Raw genomic sequence first — 24860 nt, forward strand, 5'->3', positions numbered from 1 at the left:
CAGTGTCATCTGCTAAATCTGGTGCTGTGGATGGTGTATGTTTGATGTTTAGGGGGATATCATGTTTAGGAAAGAATATTATTTTTGTACAAAACCCTACTCGCTGTAAGTTGTGATGTTGGGTCGTACCCTAATACTGAGGCTGGAGAAATGCAGGTTTCGTGAATAGTGCAGTGTCAGACTTGTGTTGTAGGCGTTTTCCAGTCTGTTCTCCAGCTGAACTTCCACTGACATACGCCTACGAGGACTGCGAATCACATAAGGCTTATGTCTGTGGAGGAAACAGGAGAACTTTGACTCACTAGAATTTAAACGACTGAATTGTCACGTTCTGAATATATGTGTACACAACCCTACCTGGTCCCAGAGATGTCCATCTGGGCCTGCAGCACCAAGTCAGTGGTGCACACGTCATCTTCTCCACAGTCTTTAAAGAAGGGGATCTGCTCAGGGACACATGGAAAGAACATCATGTTTTCCGAAGGAAATAAACAGGAAAGGTGAGGCGAGCAATTTTCGCGCACATATTTCTTGACGGACGTCGGCCAGCCCTCGTCCAACACGGGACCGCTCTCTGTGTTGTTGATCTTAAAGCGCAGCGAGAAGCTGATCGGGCGGATGTAGTCTGCCGTGTCCTGTCAAAAATGGACAGATTAAGGATGAAAACGAGGTGCGCTGGTTCCCGCTTGTGAGCTTGGGCCTGAAATGCTCACATAGACGTGGAAGGGCAGCTTGTAGCACAAAGTCTGTCCCGTGTGAGCTCGCACCGCCAGCTGGGTCAGCCTGTGGGAGCTGTCGTCAAAAAGCGCCCGAGCTGACAACTTCCTGTCATCCAACATGGCTGCTACCCACAAGTCTGTGTAAGAGAACAGTTAGTGTTAACAGACGGAATAGGGCTGGAAAGATGACACATGCATCTTTTCACACTGGAATTGTTTGGAAACTAGAGCCAAAATGAGCGCCGGTTCTTTGGTTGACTGCAAGACGGCCAACAGACTACCACCAACTCTGTGCCGGTCCAGCGAGACGACTCCTATGGACGCACAGGTGCCTGGTGTGAACTTTCAGCCGCCATTTCATGGCAAGAGGCAGGAAAACTCTCGTCACACGCTTCTTTACGAACAGAGATGTATACTACAATGGCTGGATGTTATTGGTGGTAAATTAATGTAGGTTTGGATTGGCTCTGACAGTGCGCAAGTACAGCGGGTCCTCTGTTTATGATGGTCCTGGCATAGGAGGTGTGTCGGAAAAGTAACAAAAGATTTATTTTCCCTTGTTCCTAAGCTCAAGGGGGTCATCAAGGGGATCCATTTTATAGAGGCGAACGACACTAAGATAGCAACGGAGCTGTGGAGGATCTCGGAAGAATCCTTCCTGGAATGCATGAAGGTGTAGCAGAGAAGGCTGGGAAAATGTGCTAGACTCCAGCGGGGTATCTTTGAAGGGGTAAACTTGCAAATTAGTAAAGTACCAAAGCCATTGCTGCGTGACCCAGGAGAACGTGACACGGCTGTGAAACAGGCATTCGCGTCAAGGCAGGCGGACTCTCGGCCACCGCGCTGGCACGTCTTTTGGATGACGTTGATGGAGTGCGGCTGGAAGGACAGACTGACGTTGATCTGCACGATGCTTCGTGATCTGCGAAACAGAAGGAATCCTATGTGAGCAGATACTTGTTGTTCTTTCCTGTTTTAGTTCTTTTCTTTTGTCCCCCCCCTGGTTTTAGTCAGCGGAACTATCGACAGCGACCTGAATCCAATCCATAATCCAGGAAATAGCCTTCTAACTGACGGGCAAACAAACAGTCCCTGGTTCTTCGGGCTCACCTGAGCAGCACAGCACTGCCGTGGGCCCCAACCGCCAAGTCAATCAGCCCGTCTCCATCCAAGTCCAACCTGGCGCTGATACTGCGGCCAAAATACTGCAAGGACGGGGACACTGACACCCCCGGAATACGCTGAAAGTCAAGAAATCACTGCGATTGGATTCTGGAGTAACTTTGTGAGCTCATAAATGATGAAGGATGGAGAGTACCTGCTTATAGTTGTGGATGATGTAAATATTTTGGCCGTGGTACATGTAGACAGCTCCTCGGTGGTCATCCTCCAATGGGGCACCCACGAGCAGGTCAGTGAATCCGTCGTGGTTTAGGTCTGGCGCGATGGCCATGGCATAGCCAAACCTGGAATCTTGGGATTTTTCGTCTGATTTCAGGGTACCATTTGAGACGAACACCTCTTCCTGGGAGAGAGGCAAAAACATGGACTACTTATTGCATAATAGTGCAGGAGGGTAAGGATAATAAGGAGCATTTCCTTTGGCATAAATGTGATTTAGAATGGTTATTTGTGATATATGCCCTGCCACTGGCTGTCAAGTGGTCTAGGGTGTACCCCAGTCATCTGACATTGGCTCCAGATCACCCACAACCCTAATATGGACAAGTGGTAAAGAAAATGGATAGATAATTATGATCGACAGTATGTGCATCCTTACCCCACTTAGAGTGTAGATGTAGACTCTACCGGCCTCCTTGTTCCCGGAGCCCAGGTACATGGGAGCTGCAACTAGGAGCACATCAGTGATTCCGTCCTGGTCGACATCTAGACCACACAGCTCACTTCCATAGTAAGAACCAATCTAGGGAGAGAGACGTGTTCTTTCAGTTTCCTGACAACAGGGGGTGGTGTTGCATCAATCTTTGAAGCGTGGCGGAGCTCCACCTGTTCTCCATTGAGGGCCTGCACAATGTTGACGTCGCCGTAGTTGCTGAGCTCGAATAGGACGACTTTGCCTTTGTGCTTGAAGCGTGGAGCGCCCGCCACATACAGCCTCTTCCAGTCTCCGACCACCACAGACGACACTGTGTAGCCTGCACAAAAACATCAGTTTAAAACATCCTTAAAGAGAGACAGACTCATCACGTTCTTGCATTTGAACTCTGGAAGACCCATCACTTTACACGTGTTCTGTCAGCTCTTGACTGGAAAGCTGACAACAATGATCTCGGCCAGATGTGCAGAACTAAAAGCTCTTCATCCACTCAAGGCCACCAAGGGCATTGACTACAATACCTGCAGTTTTAGCTGATTTCATGCTCTTATTTATGATCTAGTTCCGAAATGCGGCTCATTGCTTGCTTTTGATGTTCCCTAAATGGTTTAAGCTCTCGCTCAAATAAAGGGCACGTGTGCCGAAGTAGAAGCGTGACATCATAGACCAGCAGTTGTCAAACTGGGGTCTTTGGATTTTTAAAAAGTGCATACCAACATTTGGGGACTGGCTCGCCAGTAGAACAAACACTAAACCAATTGCTCCTCCCTTGCTTAGCTTTGGGCTAATTTTCAATTTTTATTGAACAACAATGATTTGAAGCTGTAACATATTGAAAGAAACGACAACAACAGTCGTCTTTGTGCTTGCAATGTGTGTGATGGGTTTACCGAGATAAGCAGCATGATTTTTGAGCTCCAGGGGGAACTCGCTCTCAAAGGCTTCCCTGGCGGGCATAATTCTCCCATTGGTGCCCTCCTTCAGCACGCCGCCATCCCAGTCGTAAGCGCCGACGATCCCGAACAGAATTCCGTCCTAAACGCACCGAGAGCCCAGATGACACACGCCATCAGAACATGAGCTGCATAATGTGTGATTAACAACGTTTACTTACATCCAGCATGTGTGTGGAAAAGCCGATCTGGGACATCTCCATGTGGAAGGAGCTCTGGTTGCCCAGTGTCCCTGAGTGTGGACGAAGAGTACAGGTCAGCGCTCCTCATCATCTTGTTGCTCTACACATGTCCTCCCTCCCTCCCTTCCTTCCTTCCTCCTCTTCAGCACTCTCATATACGCCAAACTCCACGGGTGACACAAAAGCCTCACCCTTTTCCTTTCCTCTTTGATTTTTTCCCCCACTTTTTTGGTGGCATCACTTTTCATCAGGCTTCCTCTCTTGATACCTGAACTATTGCTACATTCCCTCCTCGCCTTCCTTCACATCAGCTCATTTATTCATAGGATGGAGTTTCACTTCTTTTGTACTCACCGCAGTGCTTTACATCTCATGTTTCCAATGTTTTCCTTGACGCAATTTGATACTCCTGTGTTTACTTTCTGATGATCTGATGTTTACTGCTGGTCAATATCAAATTCAGTGGAGTTGAAAAAAATCATCTTTCACTCAGGAAATCCATAACCAAGACAATACGAGCTTTGTTTTTTGGTTTGAAAAAATAAAATAAAAAATAGTATTGAATAAAATCACTGTCATTCTTGCTAAATTGCTGAACACAATCCCTGCACCCAATCTGACATTTTAAATTAGCTTCTGTAAAAAAAAAATATTGTATGTATTGCTTTGAAGACAATGTTCTTGAACCTTCAATTATAATATCGATAAAGAATCGTGGCGCATTGAAAGGCAACAGATGCAAATGTTATAAACAGGTTTACAGAATACAAATATTTTTCGTATTATTTAAAATGAATAAAATATTTTTTGCTCAAACAAAAAAATAAAAACAAATACAAATCATTGTAACGTTGCAACATATTGGGTTAAAAATCTAATTAAAAAAAACAAATAAAAAAAGATATAAAAAATAACATGTTAAATGTGTTTTGAAGTCAACAAGATTATGTGTCTGGGAGTTGAAAAAGAAGTACTGTCGGTATCGTAGGTGGTAGCTTAGCCTAATTAAAAATAATGACAACACGTATTCCAAAGTGAACCAATAATTAGTGGTATCATTCTGACTATCCCAGTATGTGACAGGGATCATTAGTTCATTCATCCTCTTTGCTCCAATTGTGCACACCTTCAAGTGAGAAGATACGGTCTCCCAGAGCGTCCACGATGTCGTTGAGCGCCGCCTCGTCCGTCACGTTAAAGAAGTACTTGTCGTCGGGGTCGCTGGCGATGTACTTGATCTCGTTGATAAAGGTGTCAGGGTTCTGCTGCCTCCGGTGGTAGTGGCCAAGGACCTGAAGAGTGTTGGGACAAAGTCGCTATTTTTTCCCGTGAAAAAAAAAACTAAGTGGTAAAACACCCACGGGGGGAGGAATGTGGAAATAGCAGAGAGAATAAACATCAATGCTGGCGTTGATCAGAGCTAAGGACGGCCCCTTCCTAATGAGGGAGGCAAAAGGGATTGGATCACATCTCCTTAAGTATATAAGCTTCGACTGGTCGAACGCAAGCACGAGGAGAACATCCACAGGAAAGCTGAAGTTCTGATTCAAAGCGCAAACTGTACCAGTAACCAGTAGGCCCACTGTGCTGCCCCAAAAGTATGGCACATTTTTAAACATAAATACAGTGGTACCTTGACATATGAGTTCAATTCATTCCGTGACCTATCTCAATTTACTCACAGCTCACTTGTCTCCATTGAAATGAATTGAAATTACCTTAATTGAAAATACCTTAATTTAAAACAAAAAGCACTATATTGTTAAATATAACCACAGTAAAACATGATAAGAGAATGTAAAGTTAAGGGAAGAGAAAATATGAGTGAGTGAGATATGAATGAAATATGAATGAGGTGAAGTGATCCCTTACGCCAAAAACCACACACACACAGGTATATTCTGGACCAATCAGTGGTCTGAAACATACAAAAACATATAATTGCAATGTTCATTGTTGCACTGTGGGCAACAATTGTGGGACATGTAACTGTAAATGACTCTCTGGCTGTGTGATGAGTCTTGCGTGTTGTTGTGTGCTTCCAGGCAAAAGGTAGCGAGCGTGCTTATTCTTGTGGCGACGGGAGGGGTTTGCGGGCCTCGCTAGCAACAAGCGTCTCCGATTGCCTCTTGTCGGGCTGAGTTGGACAGGAAAAGATTATTCACCCGGCTGGGTTATTTCAGTGCAACCAAAGGGCTCATTTGGCAATTTGAAGACACTATTTTGGGGTCTGCGGCGTCGCGTGGTACTGTGTGATTACTAGAGGGCGTGTATAGCCATGGAAGCAAACTGTGTGAGGAATGTCAGGGATGCTTCATACACACATGCCGTCAGTGTTGAGCGGTATAGGGAGTCACACACTGGGATTCAAAGTGTATCCTCCCATCTACAGCCATGTCTACACGAACGTGGATGGTGGCTTTGTTGGCTGTAAATGGGCTTTGTGTTTCCTTTTCAGGAAATTCCAAAACCGCCATCTTGCTTGAGTCACCAAACACTGCATCGTTCTAATTACTATTATTACCCGATATTTCTATCATATACTGTTGTGTACCATGCCAAAATCATCGTCAGTTGCAAATGTAATTAGCTAAAAAAATTGCGCTGCCATGTATTAGAATGGTACGGACACGTCACTGCTGTCAGCTGTCTTTGCTCACATCCACCCCCGCACCAGGAAAAAAAAGGTTTTAATACTTCACAAAAGCAAAGGACTATGGTTACATCATATTTCTAAACTCTTTCGCAAACGTCTCAGAGCCATCAGTGATGAACTAAATAAAATGATGAGCTGACTAAGCGGTATAATAGGTGGAAATCTGCACACACTTACCTTCGTGGCTAACCATATCTTTTTTTTTTTTTTTTTTTTTTTTTTTTTTTTTACAAAACAGGCTTATTCAAATGTATCTAGCCCAACTATTTTCCCTTGTTGATGACTAAAAAACATCCACACTTTCAATTTTGAGGCGAAACTCTTTTTTTTAACTGTAAGCCATTCTACTCGCCGCGCGAGTCACTTAATACCACCAAACAGGGACAAAATTAAAATTGCGAAGGTTATGGTTAAAACAGTGAAGAAGTGGACCAATGACACAAAGATAGAACTTCAAAGCTGTTTAGACTGCGCAGACGGGAGTGTCTTTGAAACGTCAATTGGCATCCTGGATGAATATACGGACACTGTTACATCCGATATCAGTTTCTGTGAAGATGTGTGTGTGTGTGTGTGTACCAACAAAGACATTTCACAATATGTGAAATATAATAATAATAATAATAACAATAATAACAACCCGTGGTTCACTGCTAAACTTCAGCAACTTCGCCAGGCCAAAGAGGACGCCTATCGAAGTGGGGACAGACCCTGTACAATCTCGCTAGAAATCAGCTGACAAAAGAAATTAACATTGCAACGAGAAATTATGCAGAAAAGATGGAAAAACAGTTTACTGCCAACGACTCTAAATCAGTCCGGCGAGGATTATAATCGCTAACCAAGTACAAGTGACCCCCCCCCCCCCCCAAGCGGAGAACAATAAAGGACGAGCTGACGACTTGAACACCTTCTACTGCAGATTTGAAAAGGACACTTTCACATGTTTTTGGGATGTGGGAGGAAACCGGAGTGCCCGGAGAATACCCACGCAGGCACGGGGAGAACATGCACACACCACACAGGCGGGGCCGGGAATTGAACTGTGAGGCTGACGCTCTAAGCAGTCGGCCACCGATGGTTTGGAGGGGTTGGCTTACCACTTTGGAAACTACGAAAACAACAATGAAGATAAATGAGGCTCTCCTGCATTTACTTCTCAGCACAAATTTTCTTCTCAGCACAAACTGCGGAGTATAATAACGCAGTATGCAGAGCAAAGGCACGACAACGGGGTATGCTATCGTTTTCATGTGCGTTTATTTTTTTGTCATTTCTCCAGTCAAGTATATTCAAATGTTAATATTATTTCATTGTAAGAAATGGGCATTCTTGGAAACCAGGCTGACCGGGTACTAGAAATAATACTTGGTTTTGCCAATGGAAAAGTGTCAATTGCAGCAGAAAAGAGGCGTACGCATGCAAACAGATTGGGCTCGTGATGTACTCACAGCTATGGCGTATCTGGTGATGTTCCTGGTCTCACACTCCAGCAGAGCGTCGGGCAGCTCCTCGCCGTCGTGCGACTCTCCGTCCGTTACCACGATCATCACCTTGGTGGCCCCCTCCCTTGACCCTCGCTCGGCACTGAAAGCCTCAGTGCTGCATGCACACACGAAAAGGCATTTTATTCACAAAAGGAGACATCAAGTTAAGTCCTGGAGTGAAAGGGCCTGAGGGAGTCGACCTGTGCATAATACAGTACTGTATATGTCCCGTTTTAGCTTTCGAACTGACCCGCCGTGCAATTCAAACCACAAATGAACTGCATCATATTTATTCATAGGTTCCCCACTCTATCGAATCATACACCATTAAAGTGGATAGGCATTGTATTGGAGCACCAATCCCATCGAACAGAATGGTGCGGATCTCAAGCGGACCACACTTTAGTCATACTTGACACAAATCACGTATCCACCGTTTGACTCAAAAGTGGTCAACGTGTGCTATGTGCATACTGAATGTGTGTGTGTCTGTGTATGTGTGTGTCTCAGGGCATCTGTGCATTCCTTTGCAATGGTGCCACGATGGAGAGGAAGCTTACACGACCAACACACGCACAGACTGACCAGAAGCCGCACCCTGTTTGTCTGCATGAAACTTGCACTCAGTGGGACCTGCTTGCGCTTGGTAAACCGCACACACACACACACACACACGCACACAAGCCCTGTTGACGAGAGCGGGAAGCGTAGTCACTCGAGTCATTTTCTCGCTCCAAACCCTCGGCTAAATTTAACATTGTGGTCACCAGTACCGAACTGCAAAAGTTAAAAACAACCGTTTTCTTCCCTCCATCAAGCAGTGTGCAAATGACATAGGGTGCGGACGCGAGGAAGCAAAAGAAGGAAAACAGAGGGGAAGAACAGACAAAAGAGTGAGAGAATGGGGTCCAGAGGCAGAAGAGAGAGAGAAAAGGCACACAGTAACATTAATCAAATTAACACTGTCGCTGTAAAATAAAACATGTAAAGAAACATCCATCATTTTTTGTAGCGCTTGACCTCATGAGGGTCACTGGTGAGCTGGAACTATCTGAGCTGGACACCCTGGACTGGTCACCAGCCAATCACAGGCCACATATAGACAGGCATTCACACTAACATTCAAACCTATGGACCATTTAGAGTCTTCAGTGATCCTAATGTGCATGTTTTTGGAATGTGGGAGGAAGCCAGAGTACCCAGGGAGAAAAACCCAGAACCTCTGAATACGAGGCAGATGTGCTAATCAGTAACCACGGCTGACTGATTTGAAAAGTGCAAGTTGTCCTCGTGCGAACTAAACAGCACAATAAAAGGGGAGTAAACATAAGGAAAAGGGAACATGTGATGAAACCAAAACCAGCATCCAAATTAAGAGTGTGAAGGGGAGGTGAAAGATGAGTTAATTTGCAGCCTACCAAGTGTTTACATGCTGTTTTTTAGAGCCGCAGCTGTGCGCTAGTGACATACGGCCGTGTGATCTGCGTGGACAAACGAACGCATCGAAGACAGGTGGAACTAAATAAAAGGAGTGACTGATCCAATGGGAAGCTTCTGCTTGATGTTGACGCTTCACTTTGTCATCACTACCTTGTTTCCTTCTGCTGATGGAACTTTGGAATTTCTTTCATCATTGATTGATTTCAGTATATTCTTACATAACTGTAAATCTCACATAATGTACTCGCAAAAAAAAAATAGGGATAAAGGGATGTTTGAATAAATGTGTTATTTGTACAGCTCGTTCTCCAAGGAGCTGAACAGCTAAATTCACCACTGATTTTCTTTTCCCTCAAGGATGTCCACTTGTATACCTTTCTGTGACTCTTCCAGTCTCTCTGTATCTCTGTTGCAACCTGCTGATGACAGTCTGTGACACGAATCTTAGTGGTCCCCTGCCTTTGAGAACATCCTGTTGTCAGGTTTCATGTTGGTCTCATGAACCAGGAAATGTAGTGGGCCATTCGTGGATCAAACACCTGTTGTTGAATTTTGCCATTCAGCTGTTTGTTAGAGAACAGCAAGTTGGGCAAAAAGTACTGAACCATTGAACAGGTGGACACTTAAAAGTTTAGAGAAGGTCAACTTAAGTTCATTTGTCAAGGTTAAAGTGCATTTTTAGGTTCCCTCTGAAATGTCATCTGGAAGAAGAGAGGAAGACATTTTTTGTGAGGAGTCAATGTGACCTAAATGACAAATGACTGGTTAGACTGTTGAGTATGTTTGTGGTTGGGGGAATAGTTCCTGTTTGATTAAATCAAAGGATGATAAAGTCAGACAAAACCATCTTCCTGGGATAAGGGAAAACTGGCTAGATCACAGTACATATTTAGTGATGTTAATGGGGCATGACTTACACAGGTGTCAAAGAGAAGCTCTAGAGAAGTAGTCTTTGAACAAGCAATGTATAAACTACTTTTATTGTATGGCTGTCGTTCCTTCATGCAAGGATGTTACATCATCTTTAAGCTTATCCAGGTTCCTTTGTCATTTTAGAGCAAATGAAAATGAAAATACTGGTTTTGGCACACGTGTGCAATCTTAGACATAAAAAGATTGAAGTATTTGCGGCACAGTCAAGCGCTCTCGAGTTTAACATCCTCCTCGAAGAGTAGTCTACATCAGCGACTTGTCACACAGAGTACTCCGCAAATCCATGTGGGAAAGAGATGACAGAAACTGTTTGGAAAATGCAGCAGTGTGGCTGTGGATTGGACGAGTGTTATGTGTCAGGTCCTTTAAGGGGCCTATCAGTATTTGTAGGTTGTTCGGGCAGTTCCTGTTCATGCAGACCTGCGGAAATTACTCAGAAGAAACACCGTCATATACATGCTAGAACAGTAGGCGGCGATGTCACTTTCACGCCGGATGTCATTCCTGCCCTGTTGCGTCGAAAGCAATCGTTGCTGTCCGAGAAGTAGTTTAAAAGTCACCTGAGACGCTGGCTGAGGTCATCTAATTAGGTGACTTTGCTGTGTGCAAGTGTCCACATTTGCAGCAGTTGCTGTGTAAACTAGGCAAGTGTCTAGCGCATACAACACAATAATAGCTTTTTGTTCCGCTAAACACGCCCAGATTTCATTCTAAGTACATTTGTCAGTAAATTAAGATAAAATGGTCATAATCATAATTCAGTGGTACTGTACCTTTTCTAGAAAACGTCCTTGGGTTAAAGCAAGATGAAAAGGGGTTTTCCTTTCAAACAGGAAAAGACAAACTCAAATTAATTGGACTCCACTTTTACTAAACGATGTCATCACGTGACGGTAAGTATTGGTAACATAAATCTCGAGCGTGAAACTGCGGTAAGCTCCGTCAGTGGATTGTTGCTTTAATTACTGCTGTCGTAAGGCATTATGTGTAACATCCAGTTTCATTTCGTAAAGGTTGGTCAGGAGTGACATTTCCTCAGCGTGGGTTAAAGGTCACATCTTGGCTCATAAGCATTTTTTCAGTCATCTCGCTTGGATAGGAAAGGAAAGGCAAGTTCCTAAACAAAAAGAAATTGAATCCGAAGAGCCCCTCGGCTTGATTACACTTAAATAAAAGCAGGTTATTTCTTTACATTCTCTTTTAATAAGTTTTCATATTTTACAATACAGTGCTTGTTTTCTTCATATTAAAAACAACAACAAAAATGGTGGTGTTTTTTGGGGGCTGGGACAGCTTAATGGTATTTCACTTCATTTTCATGGGGAAAAATGATTTGATATAATTCAGTTATGAGCTTGATCACAGAACAAGTAAACTGTACTGTATATACTGTCTATATGACATTTTTGTTCGGTATTGTGCCGTGAGATTTTTCAAATGTAAAATACTGTATGTACCTTGGCTCAATAAAGGTTGGGAAACAGATCTCAGTTATCTAATGTATGTTGCTTTATCTAAATGCCACAGGGGTGGTGATTTCGGCGAGTCATTTTTCGAAAGAAAAAAATGATTTGTCATCATCTCTCGCCTTCTTCCTCGTGTTCATTTTGTATTTAGGAATTTTCAATGATCTTTTATGGTCTATTCTAGCTCAGAAGTTTATTATTGGGACAAGGTTGAGGACCTGGCGTGTCCGATTTGAGGTGCAAGGAGATCAGTGAGTCAGTGCAGTCGATGAGAAGACATGAAGTTTGTGCGTGCGTGCGTGCGTGCGTGTCGATGTATTTTGACAGCTGCGGGAGTGCAGCTTCGCTGACCAGGCGCTGCCACACCTGCAGCCGTGCTGAGCCAGCAGCCAGCGACTCCTGTTTGCTTGCCTCAGTGCCAACCCTGCTATCACTGGCTATATGTCTGTGTGTGTGTGTGTGTGTGTGTGTGTGTGTGTGAGTGAGTGTGTGGATACCAAACAAAGGCAGCTCCAGCGCGATATTTGAGGTCAACACCCCGTTACAGGCCAGACAAACACATTGCCTGATTGTTTAATAGCCTTCAAAGCAGGGTGGTCCCCACAGTTACACATCAGTTATCTCACAGTACCTCAAAACCAGAATGTATGTGTGTGTTGGTACTCGTATTCAAACTACAGTGGTGCCTTGAAATACAGGTTTAATTCATTCTGATCGCGCTCATAACTCAAATCACTTGTATCGCATATCTTTACCCAATAATCCATTCCTGGTTTCCCTGAAAAAAACAAACAAACAAACAACAAATATTGTAACGTGTTTTAAATGATAAAAATAGCACACTTATAATATTGTACTTTATAAAAACATACAGTAATGACATAATCCGCCTTGGCCACCTGGGGGCAGTATAAGAAAGACAGACTGTCCATGGAGACACAGCTCCCCTCAGCTCGTCTCAGCTCCTCTCAGAGGATAAAGAATATATGATTTAGTCTGTCTACATGTGTTGCTGCAGTGTCCTACATTTCAAAAAGTCATTTCAAGTTTAAAAACAAACAAAAAAAAACTGGGAAAGTAAAATTCATTCGTTTTGTCCGAAACATCGATGAATCCTTTTTTTTTTATAGCACTTATTCATGTTAGGGTCGCATGTGAGCTGGAGCCTATCCCACTTGACTTGATGGGCGAGGCTGGGAAAACCCTTGGCTGGTCACCTGCCAATCGCAGGGCACCAATAGACAAAGAACCACTCACACACACGTTCCCCCCCTATGGACAATATAGTCTCAAATGAAGGAACATGCATATTTTTACAAAGTGGAAAGAAGCCAGAATACAAGCAGGAGGAGAGCGTACAATTCCACATAGGGAGGCCGAAGCTGAGCTTTGAACCCAAAACGTCAGGACTCTGAGGCAGACACGCTGACCACTGCTCCGCCCTTTTCTAAACATGCATTCTACAAAATGTAACCACAATGGCGCAGTTGGCACCTTTTCCCACACCAATAGGAGGGTCCTTTTGGTCACAGACCACCACTCACCCACGAGTGCCCCCAAAAAGGTTTCCTGTCACTGGTGTTTTAAAGGCACAGTTGCACTACAATATTTTACGGCATTCATTTTCTACTCACTACTGCTTCAGCTTGTATTTAAAAATAGAGCACAAAATAGGAACTCTCCAATTACTTGTGTGTGTTTGCGTGTGCACGTGTGCTAGCGTGCGTCACAGCAGTCCGAGGGTGGGGTCCCCTATACGCGGGTAAGACGTTAATAAAGCAAGAATTTGATTTTGACTAGAGAAAAAAAGGGTTATTTTAAGGACTGCGGTTTGAGCCTATAGAGAGCCGTTTGTTTAGGCTTGGTTTAGCAGATCATCTGGCTCCACCCCCCTTCGCCATATTTCGTTCTGAGAGTGATGAAGTTTCTGGAGCAAATTAAAGGAGCATGTTGCATATAAATTGTCATGAGAGAGAGGCTTTCACTACATCTTCTTTTAATAACTTCCAATTTAAGCCTTTGTAGGGCACTTGTGGAAATAGTTTGAAGCACTTAATCTAAATTATAACAAAATCCGATATAGGATAGAAATGAATCTTTTTCTGAATTATAATTACATAATAATAATAATTTACATAATTACTGTATATTGGATTACAATAGGCGGCACGGTGGACGACTGGTTAGAGCGTCAGCCTCACAGTTCTGAGGACCCGGCTTCAATCCCCGGTCCCGCCTGTGTGGAGTTTGCATGTTCTCCCCGTGCCTGCGTGAGTTTTCTCCGGGCACTCCGGTTTCCTCCCACATCCCAAAAACATGCATGAATTGGAGACTCTAAATTACCCGTAGGCGTGACTGTGAGTGCGAATGGTTGTCTGTTTGTATGTGCTCTGCGATTGGCTGGCAACCAGTTCAGGGTGTACCCCGCCTCCCGCCCGATGATGGCTGGGATAGGCTCCAGCACGCCCGCGACCCTGGTGAGGAGAAGCGGCTCAGAAAATGGATGGATGGATTACAATAATATATCATGAATGGATATTTGATTCTTCTTTTGATTCTTTTATAAGTGGGCATGTAGTAAAAGTAGAAGTAGACTAAATGGAAGTGGGCATGGTGGTGGAGGTATTGGAAGTAGATGTAGACGTGGAAATATTGATGTATTATTTATGTATCTATTTTAAATAGTGAATTGTATAAGTCTAAATATATGTGATAATATATACAGTATATTTAATTTTGGATACTTTGTTATTACAATAATGTCTTCATTTATTGGTTGGCAGAAAAGTAAACCACACAATTCTACTTTCTAATGGTGAGGTGTTAAGGGTCCCTTTTGAACATCCACTTAAGTTACCAAATATGGTTCCTTTCCCAATATTAATAACACGTCTGGGTTTGTCTTCCTTGAACAACTATTCCACTTGACCATAGTCATTTTGCAGGAAAACCCCCGAAAGCAACAGGCTGCACGTTTGGTGTTACATGTCTGCTGATCGCATTTATTACTCAACACGGTTGTTTCCCCATTATGGGATTGCTGTGCAGTATTATTAATTGGAGGAAATCCTTGTGTGAAGGCCTAAGCATCTTTCTAAGGCTTTAGTCCACTGGCATACACATTACACAGAGACTGAATGAGAGAAAACACAATGGGGAATGTTAGGGAAAAGCCAAAAGTAATAGTCCAAAACAAGACCTACCAGGCCATGTTGATGGCGTATGCGGTGCGTGTCTCTCGTCCCTCCTGGCGGCTGATGTTCTTGGCCGCCTCCACCACCTCCTGTGTGGTCTGGTAGTCTTTCAGGGACCACTCGTGGACCGCCACCTCACCATACTGCAGGATTCCCACCTCAATGCACACACACACAGACACACATGCAATCGTATTACCTTTGTAATGTGTAATTGATGAAGGTGACTGTCATCCCAACCCTTAAAGGCCAGTTTTAATCTTTTCGATCTAATGTCTCACACGGCACATAACATAGCGGACCCCACGACTACAGTGGACGTCTGACGTCAGAAAAAAAAACCTAGCCTTACATTTAGCTTGAAAACACAATTAGTTGTAATAGAGGAAAAAAAAAACCCAGTAATAAAACAAACCACAAGAGCTCCCCATTTAAAGCAAACAGCAAATTGGTGGAATTTTGGACTTCATTGAGAAACCAGAGCTATTTCCTTTACACCCCACATTGCCTGTTTCTCTTATACACCCCCTCCCCAACCGCCCTCCATTTCTCCACCGCCTCAAGTTGGCCTCCTTTTGCCCCTTGATGTCACAGCAGCAATCCATGTGTCCCATATTTGCCAAATTGTTTCTCTGTACGTGAGCATGCTTTGGCTCAATTAGCTTGTCTCGCAGCTTTCCATTTTCAAATGGCCCTCAAGTGGTACAATTTGGAGCGCTACCAAAATGTTTCGAGCTAAAAAAAAAAAAAAAAAAAAAAAAAACTTCATCTAAAGGATTCAATTCACAAGTGTGTTTTGCTTTTTGTTTTGTTTTGTTTTGTGATGCTACCGTAGAAGGGTACCTGTGATGGCAAAGAAGTATGGTAATACAAGCATTGCAACAATTAATAGACTAATTGACAACTCATCTATTATCAAATGAATCGACAACTACTTTGAAAATGTATTCATTGTTTGGAGACATGTGCCCTGCGACTGACTGGCGACCAGTTCAGGGTGTAGTCCACCTTTCGCCCGAAGTCAGCTGAGATAGGCTCCAGCGCCCCGTGACACTGAACAGGACAAGCGGTGTTGAGAATGGATGGATGGATGGATGTTTGGAGACATTGTTTAACATAAAAATGTCCAAATCCTTCCGATTTCAGCTTCTCCATATAAATATTCTGAAATTTCTGTAGACCTCCATGAAAGCAGAAAGCATGAAAGCATCTTTGTGTTTAATGAAAATAACACGTTTGCAAAAAACAGTGAGTGTGCAAGGTTGTTTTTTTTGGCTGCGATAGGCTGGCAACCAGTTCAGGGTGTACCCCGCCTCCTGCCCGATGACAGCTGGGATAGGCTCCAGCACGCCCGCGACCCTAGTGAGGGAAAATGGATGGATGGATGAGTACACAATTTGTTGTTACGTTAGATATTTACGTCAGTGATAACTGACGTAAATACTGATGAGTGGGTGAGTGGTTTTATTTTATGCATTGGTTTTATTTCGCTGTCTGATGAAGTTGTTCTTTTTTCACACTTCTGATGGTTAAGTATTTGAAAAAGTACAGTGCATGAAGTTGACTCGCCTTTCCCTTCCTTTTCCTTTCCACTCGTCACCTCCCAAAGTGCTTTTTGTCTGTCATGCACCATCGGAGGGTGAATAGTTTTGTTTAATTTTAGTTTTATCTTCTACTGAAATATATACTGCTTGACTTTTTAGATTTCTGTCTTTTTTTTTTGAATGTTAAGGAGGAGTGCAATGGTTGAAATTAAGGGGTCTTCCGTGAGCGTGCTGCCTTCGTCATCAAAGGGTGAGGACAGCACAAGCCCTAGCCTGAGTGTTGGTGAGGAAACTCCTTGTCAAGACAAGCAGAACAACATCATATACTATGCTCAAAATCTTTTATCAAATTTACACATCACGGAGCAGATGGTTTTCAACTTTGGAGTTTGGACCGTGCTCGGTCAAACTTGGGTTTTACCTGCATTTGGTCTGCGCTGATGTGGAACTTGCTGAGGATGTTGCTGAGAAAGCTCTGAACCTCATACCAGGGGTAGATGCTGTTGGAGCCATCCAGCACGATCACAATGTCCATGTATGTTGTACACCCTGGAAGACATTATTTCGTTTAGTCTGAGCGGTGTAGTTCTGAATGTGGCAATGTGTCTGCGCGTGATTACGTTGCGCTGTCGGAGCAATGGTCTCTCTTGGCTCGAGGTCGTCGCTGACAGAGGCGCAGATGCCGGTGCTGAACATGGACGTTCCGCACTCCTGAGACCACAGTGGTGCGCACGCCTGCCAAAAGCACACATATTAAACATCTCTACTAGCTCGACACTCTATTTGACCGGTTTTCACTTCAATTCCTTTAAAGCAAGGTGGGGAGGGGGGGGGGGGGTGTCTGATGGTGTCTAATGGTGTTCTCGTTCCAGAAATTGTCAACTGGGGGAGGGGGTTGTTGGCCCCTTGCCAACAGGCAGAAGTGTAGCAAGAAGTGTAATTAAGATGAAAGTGCAACACACACACATTGGAGTATATCGGTGTGTTACGCCTTTAAATCTCGTGGCCTAGAGGGGGCAGTGTAGCTCTCTCTCTCACTCGCTCTCTCTTGGTCTCTTTTTTTCCCAAAACAGTTGTTTCAAACCAAAATGGCTGACGTCCTGTTCAATTTCTTGTATGGGTCCTTGAGCCTATTTTGTGTATCCTATCATAATAAATATGTACACCAAATATCATGACGGCCTGTGAAATTGGCGCCGGGGGCATTTAAAATTTTTTTTTTTTTTTAAATAACTTTCCAAGGAGTGCTAATGAGTGAGTTTTGGGGGGGATGTGTTAGGAACCCCTAAAATACATACATTTTCACCAGAATACATGCGCTTGTAAAAACTGGTGAGTATTTTAACACGTTGAAGCCCCCAAAAGGCGATGCATTGGAGGAATAATAATAAACAATGATTACAAGGTTACTCATTTTAATGTATAGCATGCATTATAATGAATTCCCAATATTTTCTTGTCAACGACTTACCATCAAATACATGAAAAAATTATACCATTCTATATCATTGTCCATAAATATTTCTTGTTGGCAATGATTGTGTATTTTGAACAACGCAAATACCTGAAAATAGAAAGTTATAATAACAAAAGCTATTATAGAAACACACCCACTAGCTCCACTTGCAAAGCTGCTCTGACTAAACCGTTTGATTAGCTGAGTCGTGTCATGTTGGAGGAGTTACAATACACACGACTTGTCTGTCCATTTCCTGTGTGCGTACATTTACTACTGTGATGTCCAGAAAATCTGCACGGCGTCCAAATAAGACTACCGTAAATCCCGTAGAAGTTGAGCAGGTGTCATCAAAGTTAATGTCTGGAGTCCACCTATTAAGGAACTTTGTCCTAAGGTATCCTGCTGGTTGTTTGGTTGCGATCAAAAGGGTCGAACGTGCACAGATATGGTGTTTCGCTGAAAAGTGACTAAATAAGGGCAGGCAGTGAGCAACAACAATCGTGAGAGGGAGTCAGTCATGGAAAGATCACAATCGTGTGGTTTGGGGGACAGAACATGGAGGCAGAGAAAGAAGGGGCGGACTATTGTTGTCATCTTGGCAGCGCTGAAACACCAGACCAGTGAGGCAATTTGGATCTAATTGAGCTGAGGGATAACTGGGGAGTGAGGGAGAGGGTTACTCGCACACATCAGAGACAAGTAAAAAGTAGGGGTGAAAGGGCAGGCGGAATAGGAGAAAGAGAAATATCCTGTCTTATTTTTTTGCCCTGTTATTACGGAAAGTGCGAGGAGTTTAAAAGATGAAGAAAATCAACAGAGGTGCTATGGCTTTTTGTAGGTCTGTCATTAACAAAAGGCCGGAGACACATTCTGAGCCTGTTATAGACCTGACCACTGGCCTTAAGAAAAACCCGAACAAACACGCACACACAGACACACACACACACACACACACACACACGCAAGTGGTAGTGCTGGCCATCTTTTCATGGACTATAAATGACCGATCTTCCAACAGCAGCAGTGAGTTGGCGGACGTCTGCAGACACACTGGCTTAACTTGACGCGCATAACACTGCACAGTGATTCAAACCCGGCGAGGGTCGTTGACACACAAAATTACACGCCTGCAAGCTTTAGTCGTCGGTCCTGTGTGAGCCAGCGGTCTCATATCTTGAACCAGGCTTTAAAGCAAAGGTTTTAGCACATTCAGCAGAACCTCCCAGTGTTTGAGAGCGGTGACAATGACGGGATCATTCAGGATTTTGAAGTTGTCTGTTGGTGATTTTTGTTTTTGTTTTTGTTTTGTTTTTTTAAATCATTCAAATTTGAAATGGTTGTTAACAATACTCCTCTGTGTGGTTTTAATTTTGAAGACATACAGTATTTATTTTTGCTTTACAGGGAATTTAGGTTACAAGTTAGAGGTGTCTGTGATTGGCTGGTGACCAGTTCGGGGTGCACCCTGCCTCTTGTCCACAGTCAGCTGGCATTGGATCCATCACGCCTGCGACCCTAGTGAGCATAAGTGTTATGGAAAATGGATGGATGGAATTGGAGGTGTTGTTCTCAAATTCAACTGTCACAAAGGAAATTTAGAACAGGCAGAAAAAAAAGATAGTTGTATTTTATTCTATTTTATCCGGTATGTAATTTTTTTAAATATACACTATCTTGCAAAAGTCTTAGGTCACCACTAGTTTTGTTTTTACAATGACCCTTTTGCATAGCAGTCAAAATCCATTCAGTCGTCCTTTCACTTTCGAAAGCGGTTGGCCTCATTAAAGTGAGCTGGAGCCTATTCCAACTGACTTCAGGCAAGAGAAATGGTATCTCTTGAACTGGTCGTCAGACAAACGCAGTGCACAAACAGATGCACTCACATTCACACATATGGACAATTTAAAGTCTTCAATTGACTTAAAATGCAAGCCGGAGTGCCTGGAGAAAACCCATGGAAGGCCTGAGCGGTGATTCAAACCCTGCGGCTGATGTGGCATTCGGAGCACCAAAACTGAAGTACAACAAGGGTTAGGGACAGACATACCAAGAGGCCATCGGGGGAGTCTGGAGTGAGGGTCATTCCCAGATGAGCGTTCTTCAGGTTTTTGGATATGTTCTGGAAGGCCACCTCCCCTGCGATGAATAGAACCAACAGTTCAGACCAGCAATCCTCCTCTCGGCATTCATGTCAAGGATGTTGGCTCTCACCTAAATTTAATTTGCTGCAGTTGGAGTTACTGTCCTCTCCCATGGCGCATTTGTACACGTCTCCTTTCCTGTTGTTGGGAGGCCCGTCCCAAGGAGCGCCGACCAGCATTCTGCATGTGACACATTTGGAATGTCAGTTATCACCTGAGAGCACTATATTGTCTGTCCCGCATTCACAAACTCACAATTTCTCTCCCTCAATTTCATGCTGTAACACGGAAAAACCGAAGAGAGCGTCATCTGGGCCACTGAAGATCCGTGGATGTGTGACGTCAATGTTGAAGCACTGACAAAAGCCTGTTGGACAAAACACAGGTGATGAATGCACAGGGAACTCCAACCAAGCCAAGTATTGACCATTACTACTTAGCAAGGGTTCTCAAATTTTTTGGGCCCAGTGATGCCTATAAAAGCGGAGATTTTTTTTCTTAGGACCCTCTCATAATCCTAATACTAATTAAAGAGGAGTAGCATGTGCACCCCTAACTGCCATAGGATTTAAATTTCTGGAAAAAAAAGTTGAAAAACTATGAGAATAAGTAAGAAGTTTGAGAACCATTGGTATTATGTATGAGCGTGCATACATAGATATTAGTATACTGTAAACAGTGCCGCACATTTTCGATACCCTGTTGTTGTAGCGATTTTGGGCTAGTCTCCCACCAGATCCAGTTGTGACATAGCATCATGTATTTTATATTTAATACAGAGCAGTGAGCCAAGTGCAAAAAATAAAAATACTGTATTTAACTTCATCCTTATAGTGGTGTTTACAGTAAATGTGTGTTTCTTTGTGACTTCGACTGTTTCCCACCGCGACTCCCTGTCCTTTCTCTGCCCTGTGAGGCAGCTGAATGATCTTTTGCCAAGAAAGCAAATGATTGGGCCCCCCGAGTTCTGTTAAAACAAGGTCATCTACATTGCAGTACGATCTGGCGGGATAAAATTGTATTGAAATGATCAACTTTTACAATGAATCACATTAAGGAACTGTTTGTTGAGTGATGTAGGACGTTTCCATTGGAAAATAAAGTGTAAGAAAAATAACACATCAGACAGTAAGGGAGAGGAATGTTTTCTTTACCAGCTGTTTTTTTTTCATATATAAAAACACACAAACACCACTGCCACACCACAACTGACTAGAGGCTTTGTATGCATATGCGCTGCAGCCCAACTAAAAGCATTAGAATGCAAGTTATGTTTGTATAAAATACATGCTGTGTTATGGTCTGCCCTGAAGTGTCCTAATAGGAACAAAATACATGTTCTTTTAAGCTCAGTGAAAAAAATGTGCAGTTGGAAGCCGTGAATAAACAAATAAAGCATACTGTAGTATATTATTTTTTTTGTCTTGACTCTGGGGAGAGAAGGCTGGCAAAGAGTGGTGGGAGGAAGAGGAGGAGAACGATGGATAAACACGGTGACCAGTAGCAGCCTCTGAGGGGAAAAAGGGAGTTCAGTCAGGAGGTGAGGAAGGAAAGAGGGGGCAAAGCAGGGCAAGCGTGTGTTGGTTGAAAACGTTGAGGAGTATAGTGAGCCCCCTGTTGAGAAGCACAAGTCTGGCCTTCATTCACGCTGAGAGAAGACAGAGAGCAGCAAGATGGAGGACAGCTCGCTGGGTTTAAGTGAATAACTGGGTCATGAAAACGTCAAACTTTCAACCACTAAAACTATATATATAAAAAAATAGACTATATCATTTCACCATACAGGGAAAGTAATATGTACAGTGGTGCTTTGACTTAGCCAACCTCTTAATAACACCACTATCACGTCGCAATTTTAGAAACCATCAATATTTTTCAACAAACACAATATAACAGCATGAGACTGTGCCATGATCATCATTTGGAGAAGTTCACAGTCAATATTGTATTTAATAACATGACAAAAACACAGAACATTTTCAATCAAATACGTCATACTCATCAGAGATGGTGATTATGAACTGTATTAATGTGTGCAGATCGCTACAGATTCAGACGAGTTTTGCAAGTGGGACTTGGCTTCCTCTGTTCAACCAATCAGAGAACGGAAAAATGTTCTTTTACGGCACGTTGCTGGCCCTCTGAAGTTTACTTGCAATCTGATTGGTAAAAGAAACAGTCCTATTGCTCATATAGGTGACGTTATATCAGACAGAGCTACTGATTCTGGAGGCAGATTAGACTGTCATGGCAGCTGAAATTTGATTGGACCAAAATCTAACATGCACAAGTACATACTGGTAGCAGTGTAGCCAAGAGAAATGCTACAAAATGAAGAGAATAGACTGTTGGGAATAAATTAATACAATTTCATGGAACAAATATTAGAATTTAGGTTGTAAATGTAGGTCAGTGTTCCTGGTAGTGTTTAGGCCAGCAGAGAAGGACTTGCTGGCCCTGACCGTTCACCACTGGTATACGATGAAGTCTTCACCCACAGTGGATATAAAAAGTCTCAACACCCCTCTTCTAAAGGCAAGTTTTTGTGATATAAAAAAAATGAGAAAAAGCCTACTAACTAACAGCTGACCTTGATTTAGGTTTAATCAGAGGCAATTTAAATGTGCCGACTCCCATTGAACATGGTTTTGAAGGTGACTCTCAATACAGCCACATCTCCATTTATAAGACGGTGTGCACACTTGTGCAACCACAATATCTCAGTTGTTTATTTTCACTGCCGCTCTTTAAAAGATTAGTTTTTTTCCCAGTGTTGTACATGTTATAGGTCACATTAAGGATGATTTTTTTTTTTTTAAGGATTTATTGTGGACCCATATTTTTTTTATATCACAAAGGTCTGGCATTTGAAGAGGCGTGTGCAGACCTTTTATATCCACTGTACAAGTCTTGGACCAGATCAACTGTAGATTGTGCATGTGTACCTAATGAATGTTTGCCACTTGTGGTTTTGCAGCATCCGGGACCATACATGACATGCCCGACTGTATATGTAACCGTGATCCCAATGAAGAAGACCAGAATGCCGTTGCGGTGATTATACAGTGCAGTACGTCACGCAGCGCGGCCGCATGCCCACAAACACACACACATTCCAATCAGGACGGGGAAACTGGATATGTCACTACGCTCCATCTCCACTCATGTCTTTCTCGTACCTGCTCATTACACTTTATCGCCCGTTGGGCTATTTTTCTTCTGAAATATCGGCCCATTTTCATGACTGTGCTGCGGGCCAGCTTTCAGTAACCGAGTGTGGGTTCCAACTCGCGCTCCGCTGCTTGTACTTGTCCAAACCTCAAGTGACTTGGATGGGCCGCAGCCATCCTTGTGATTCCACACAGATGTTCCAAAGTGTTCACCAATGGGAACACCAGGGTGGAATCTTCCCTTTATGTGCCTTTCTTTAGTTTATATTTTAACAGATTATTCCCTTCAATTCTCCCTGCACTTTTCTTGTGGCTGCATCCACACCCAACTTTCCACAATAAGCGTCCCTGTTGTCTCCTTGATCCTCCTGCTCCGTTCACAAGCTATAAATGACCTCTTTTTGTATGTCTCCCCATGCAATACCACAAGAGCCCCCTTGCCTTACAGTACACCACCCCATCACTCTCCATATTCACCCCCCCCATGGTTTATTTTGAGTTTACATATGACAGTGAACCACAGCCTGTCTGACCATCCATCACCATGACGACTGGCTGCAAACATTTATCAAGTCAAACCGGGTCCAGATTCTTTGCAACCACACGTTCAGCTCCGGGCGCTATTGTAGAGTGTGTATGGTTGTAATTGAATCTCTCTCTCGTGTGTGTGAGTGTGTGTGTGTGCGCGTGTGCGTGTGCGTGTGTGTGTGTGTGTGTGTGCATAGACTTTGACATGAGTGTGTTTGGACACATGCAAGAACATACAGTGGATCCCCCAAAGTCCAACGCTTCTCGTGGTACAATTTGGAGTTCATCCAAAATTGTACGGAAAAATATGTACAAAAATTTGAATCTCAAATCGGAATCTCGGGTGACGTCACGCCAAACTTTGGCAAACAACTAAAGCAGGGGTTGGCAACGTGTGACGCATGGACCGCATACGGCTGCGGCCCGCCGAGCATTTACATTATCAAGAGTCTGGTATTTTGTCGCATTAATTTACTCTCTCTAATTGGTTAATTAAAATGTATGTATTCAGTGTTTTATTAATCTCACTGAATAATTTTGTAATTGATTTATGTTAATATTTGTTTTTTTTCCATATGCAGTGGCGCCTTGCGATATGAGTGACCCGATATACAGGTTACTGTCTGGTTTTGTAAAGTACAATAATACAGTGGAATTTTTCTCATTAAAAACATTACAAAATCTTGACGTCACCATGGAAGGGTATACCTACCAGTGATTCTGTTACCGTTGAGAATGAAAAACAAATTTAGTTTTCTATTTGCTTTAGTCCATTTTTTAATACAGCATAACTTTTGACACTTTAATGACAATTCATATTTTTTAAATGTTACTTTCAACATGACCTGTAGAGGTTCCACTGTGCTGCATGTTGTTGTCACTTAGAGGGAGTTTTAAAGTTCACGCTCCCCTCTTTCTCTCCTGTCTCTTGATGTCTTTTTAATTTAAGCCCTAGTGAGGTGTATGATTCCTCGATTAAAATACGCTTGCATTTCTCGTCCAGCCACAGATTGTCTCTCCATTATCTTGATTGTTTTATTCTCATCTGTCACCCTCTCGTGGGGAATGGGGGTTGAAAGAGGGGGCGGGGGGTCCATGGGAATGAAAGTCAGCTAGATTAAAACAACCGGAATTTATGAATGGCCACAGTG

The 24860-nt window shown here is 43.2% G+C and overlaps 2 protein-coding genes across 3 annotated transcripts in view; one reads left to right on the forward strand and one right to left on the reverse strand.

Annotated features, from left to right (window-relative positions):
• polr3c (polymerase (RNA) III (DNA directed) polypeptide C) overlaps positions 1 to 9530 on the forward strand; it is a 23808-nt gene extending 14278 nt beyond the window's left edge. Inside the window, exons 16-17 of one of the 2 annotated variants that reach the window (XR_009768407.1) lie at positions 8345 to 8480; positions 9278 to 9530. The gene's annotated coding sequence lies outside the window, so the exon portion shown is untranslated. The remainder of the gene's footprint in view (positions 1 to 8344; positions 8481 to 9277) is intronic. The other variant, XR_009768408.1, reaches the window with a different exon arrangement.
• Positions 1 to 20441, reverse strand: part of itga10 (integrin, alpha 10) — a 25399-nt gene extending 4958 nt beyond the window's left edge. The window contains exons 1-20 of the mRNA XM_061675455.1: positions 20423 to 20441; positions 20267 to 20378; positions 20082 to 20191; positions 19918 to 20006; positions 17032 to 17146; positions 16833 to 16960; positions 14877 to 15025; positions 7799 to 7949; positions 4818 to 4983; positions 3671 to 3741; positions 3447 to 3591; positions 2727 to 2875; positions 2500 to 2643; positions 2038 to 2244; positions 1830 to 1960; positions 1475 to 1641; positions 714 to 856; positions 525 to 635; positions 358 to 443; positions 130 to 271 (exon numbers count right to left, since the gene is read on the reverse strand). Of these exons, the coding sequence (XP_061531439.1) occupies positions 130 to 271; positions 358 to 443; positions 525 to 635; positions 714 to 856; positions 1475 to 1641; positions 1830 to 1960; positions 2038 to 2244; positions 2500 to 2643; positions 2727 to 2875; positions 3447 to 3591; positions 3671 to 3741; positions 4818 to 4983; positions 7799 to 7949; positions 14877 to 15025; positions 16833 to 16960; positions 17032 to 17146; positions 19918 to 20006; positions 20082 to 20191; positions 20267 to 20378; positions 20423 to 20441 (2535 nt within the window). The remainder of the gene's footprint in view (positions 1 to 129; positions 272 to 357; positions 444 to 524; positions 636 to 713; positions 857 to 1474; positions 1642 to 1829; positions 1961 to 2037; positions 2245 to 2499; positions 2644 to 2726; positions 2876 to 3446; positions 3592 to 3670; positions 3742 to 4817; positions 4984 to 7798; positions 7950 to 14876; positions 15026 to 16832; positions 16961 to 17031; positions 17147 to 19917; positions 20007 to 20081; positions 20192 to 20266; positions 20379 to 20422) is intronic.
• Positions 20442 to 24860: the final 4419 nt, after the last annotated feature.

Source organism: Phycodurus eques, chromosome 4 (assembly GCF_024500275.1).
Source record: "Phycodurus eques isolate BA_2022a chromosome 4, UOR_Pequ_1.1, whole genome shotgun sequence".
NCBI classification, from domain to species: Eukaryota; Metazoa; Chordata; class Actinopteri; order Syngnathiformes; family Syngnathidae; genus Phycodurus; species Phycodurus eques.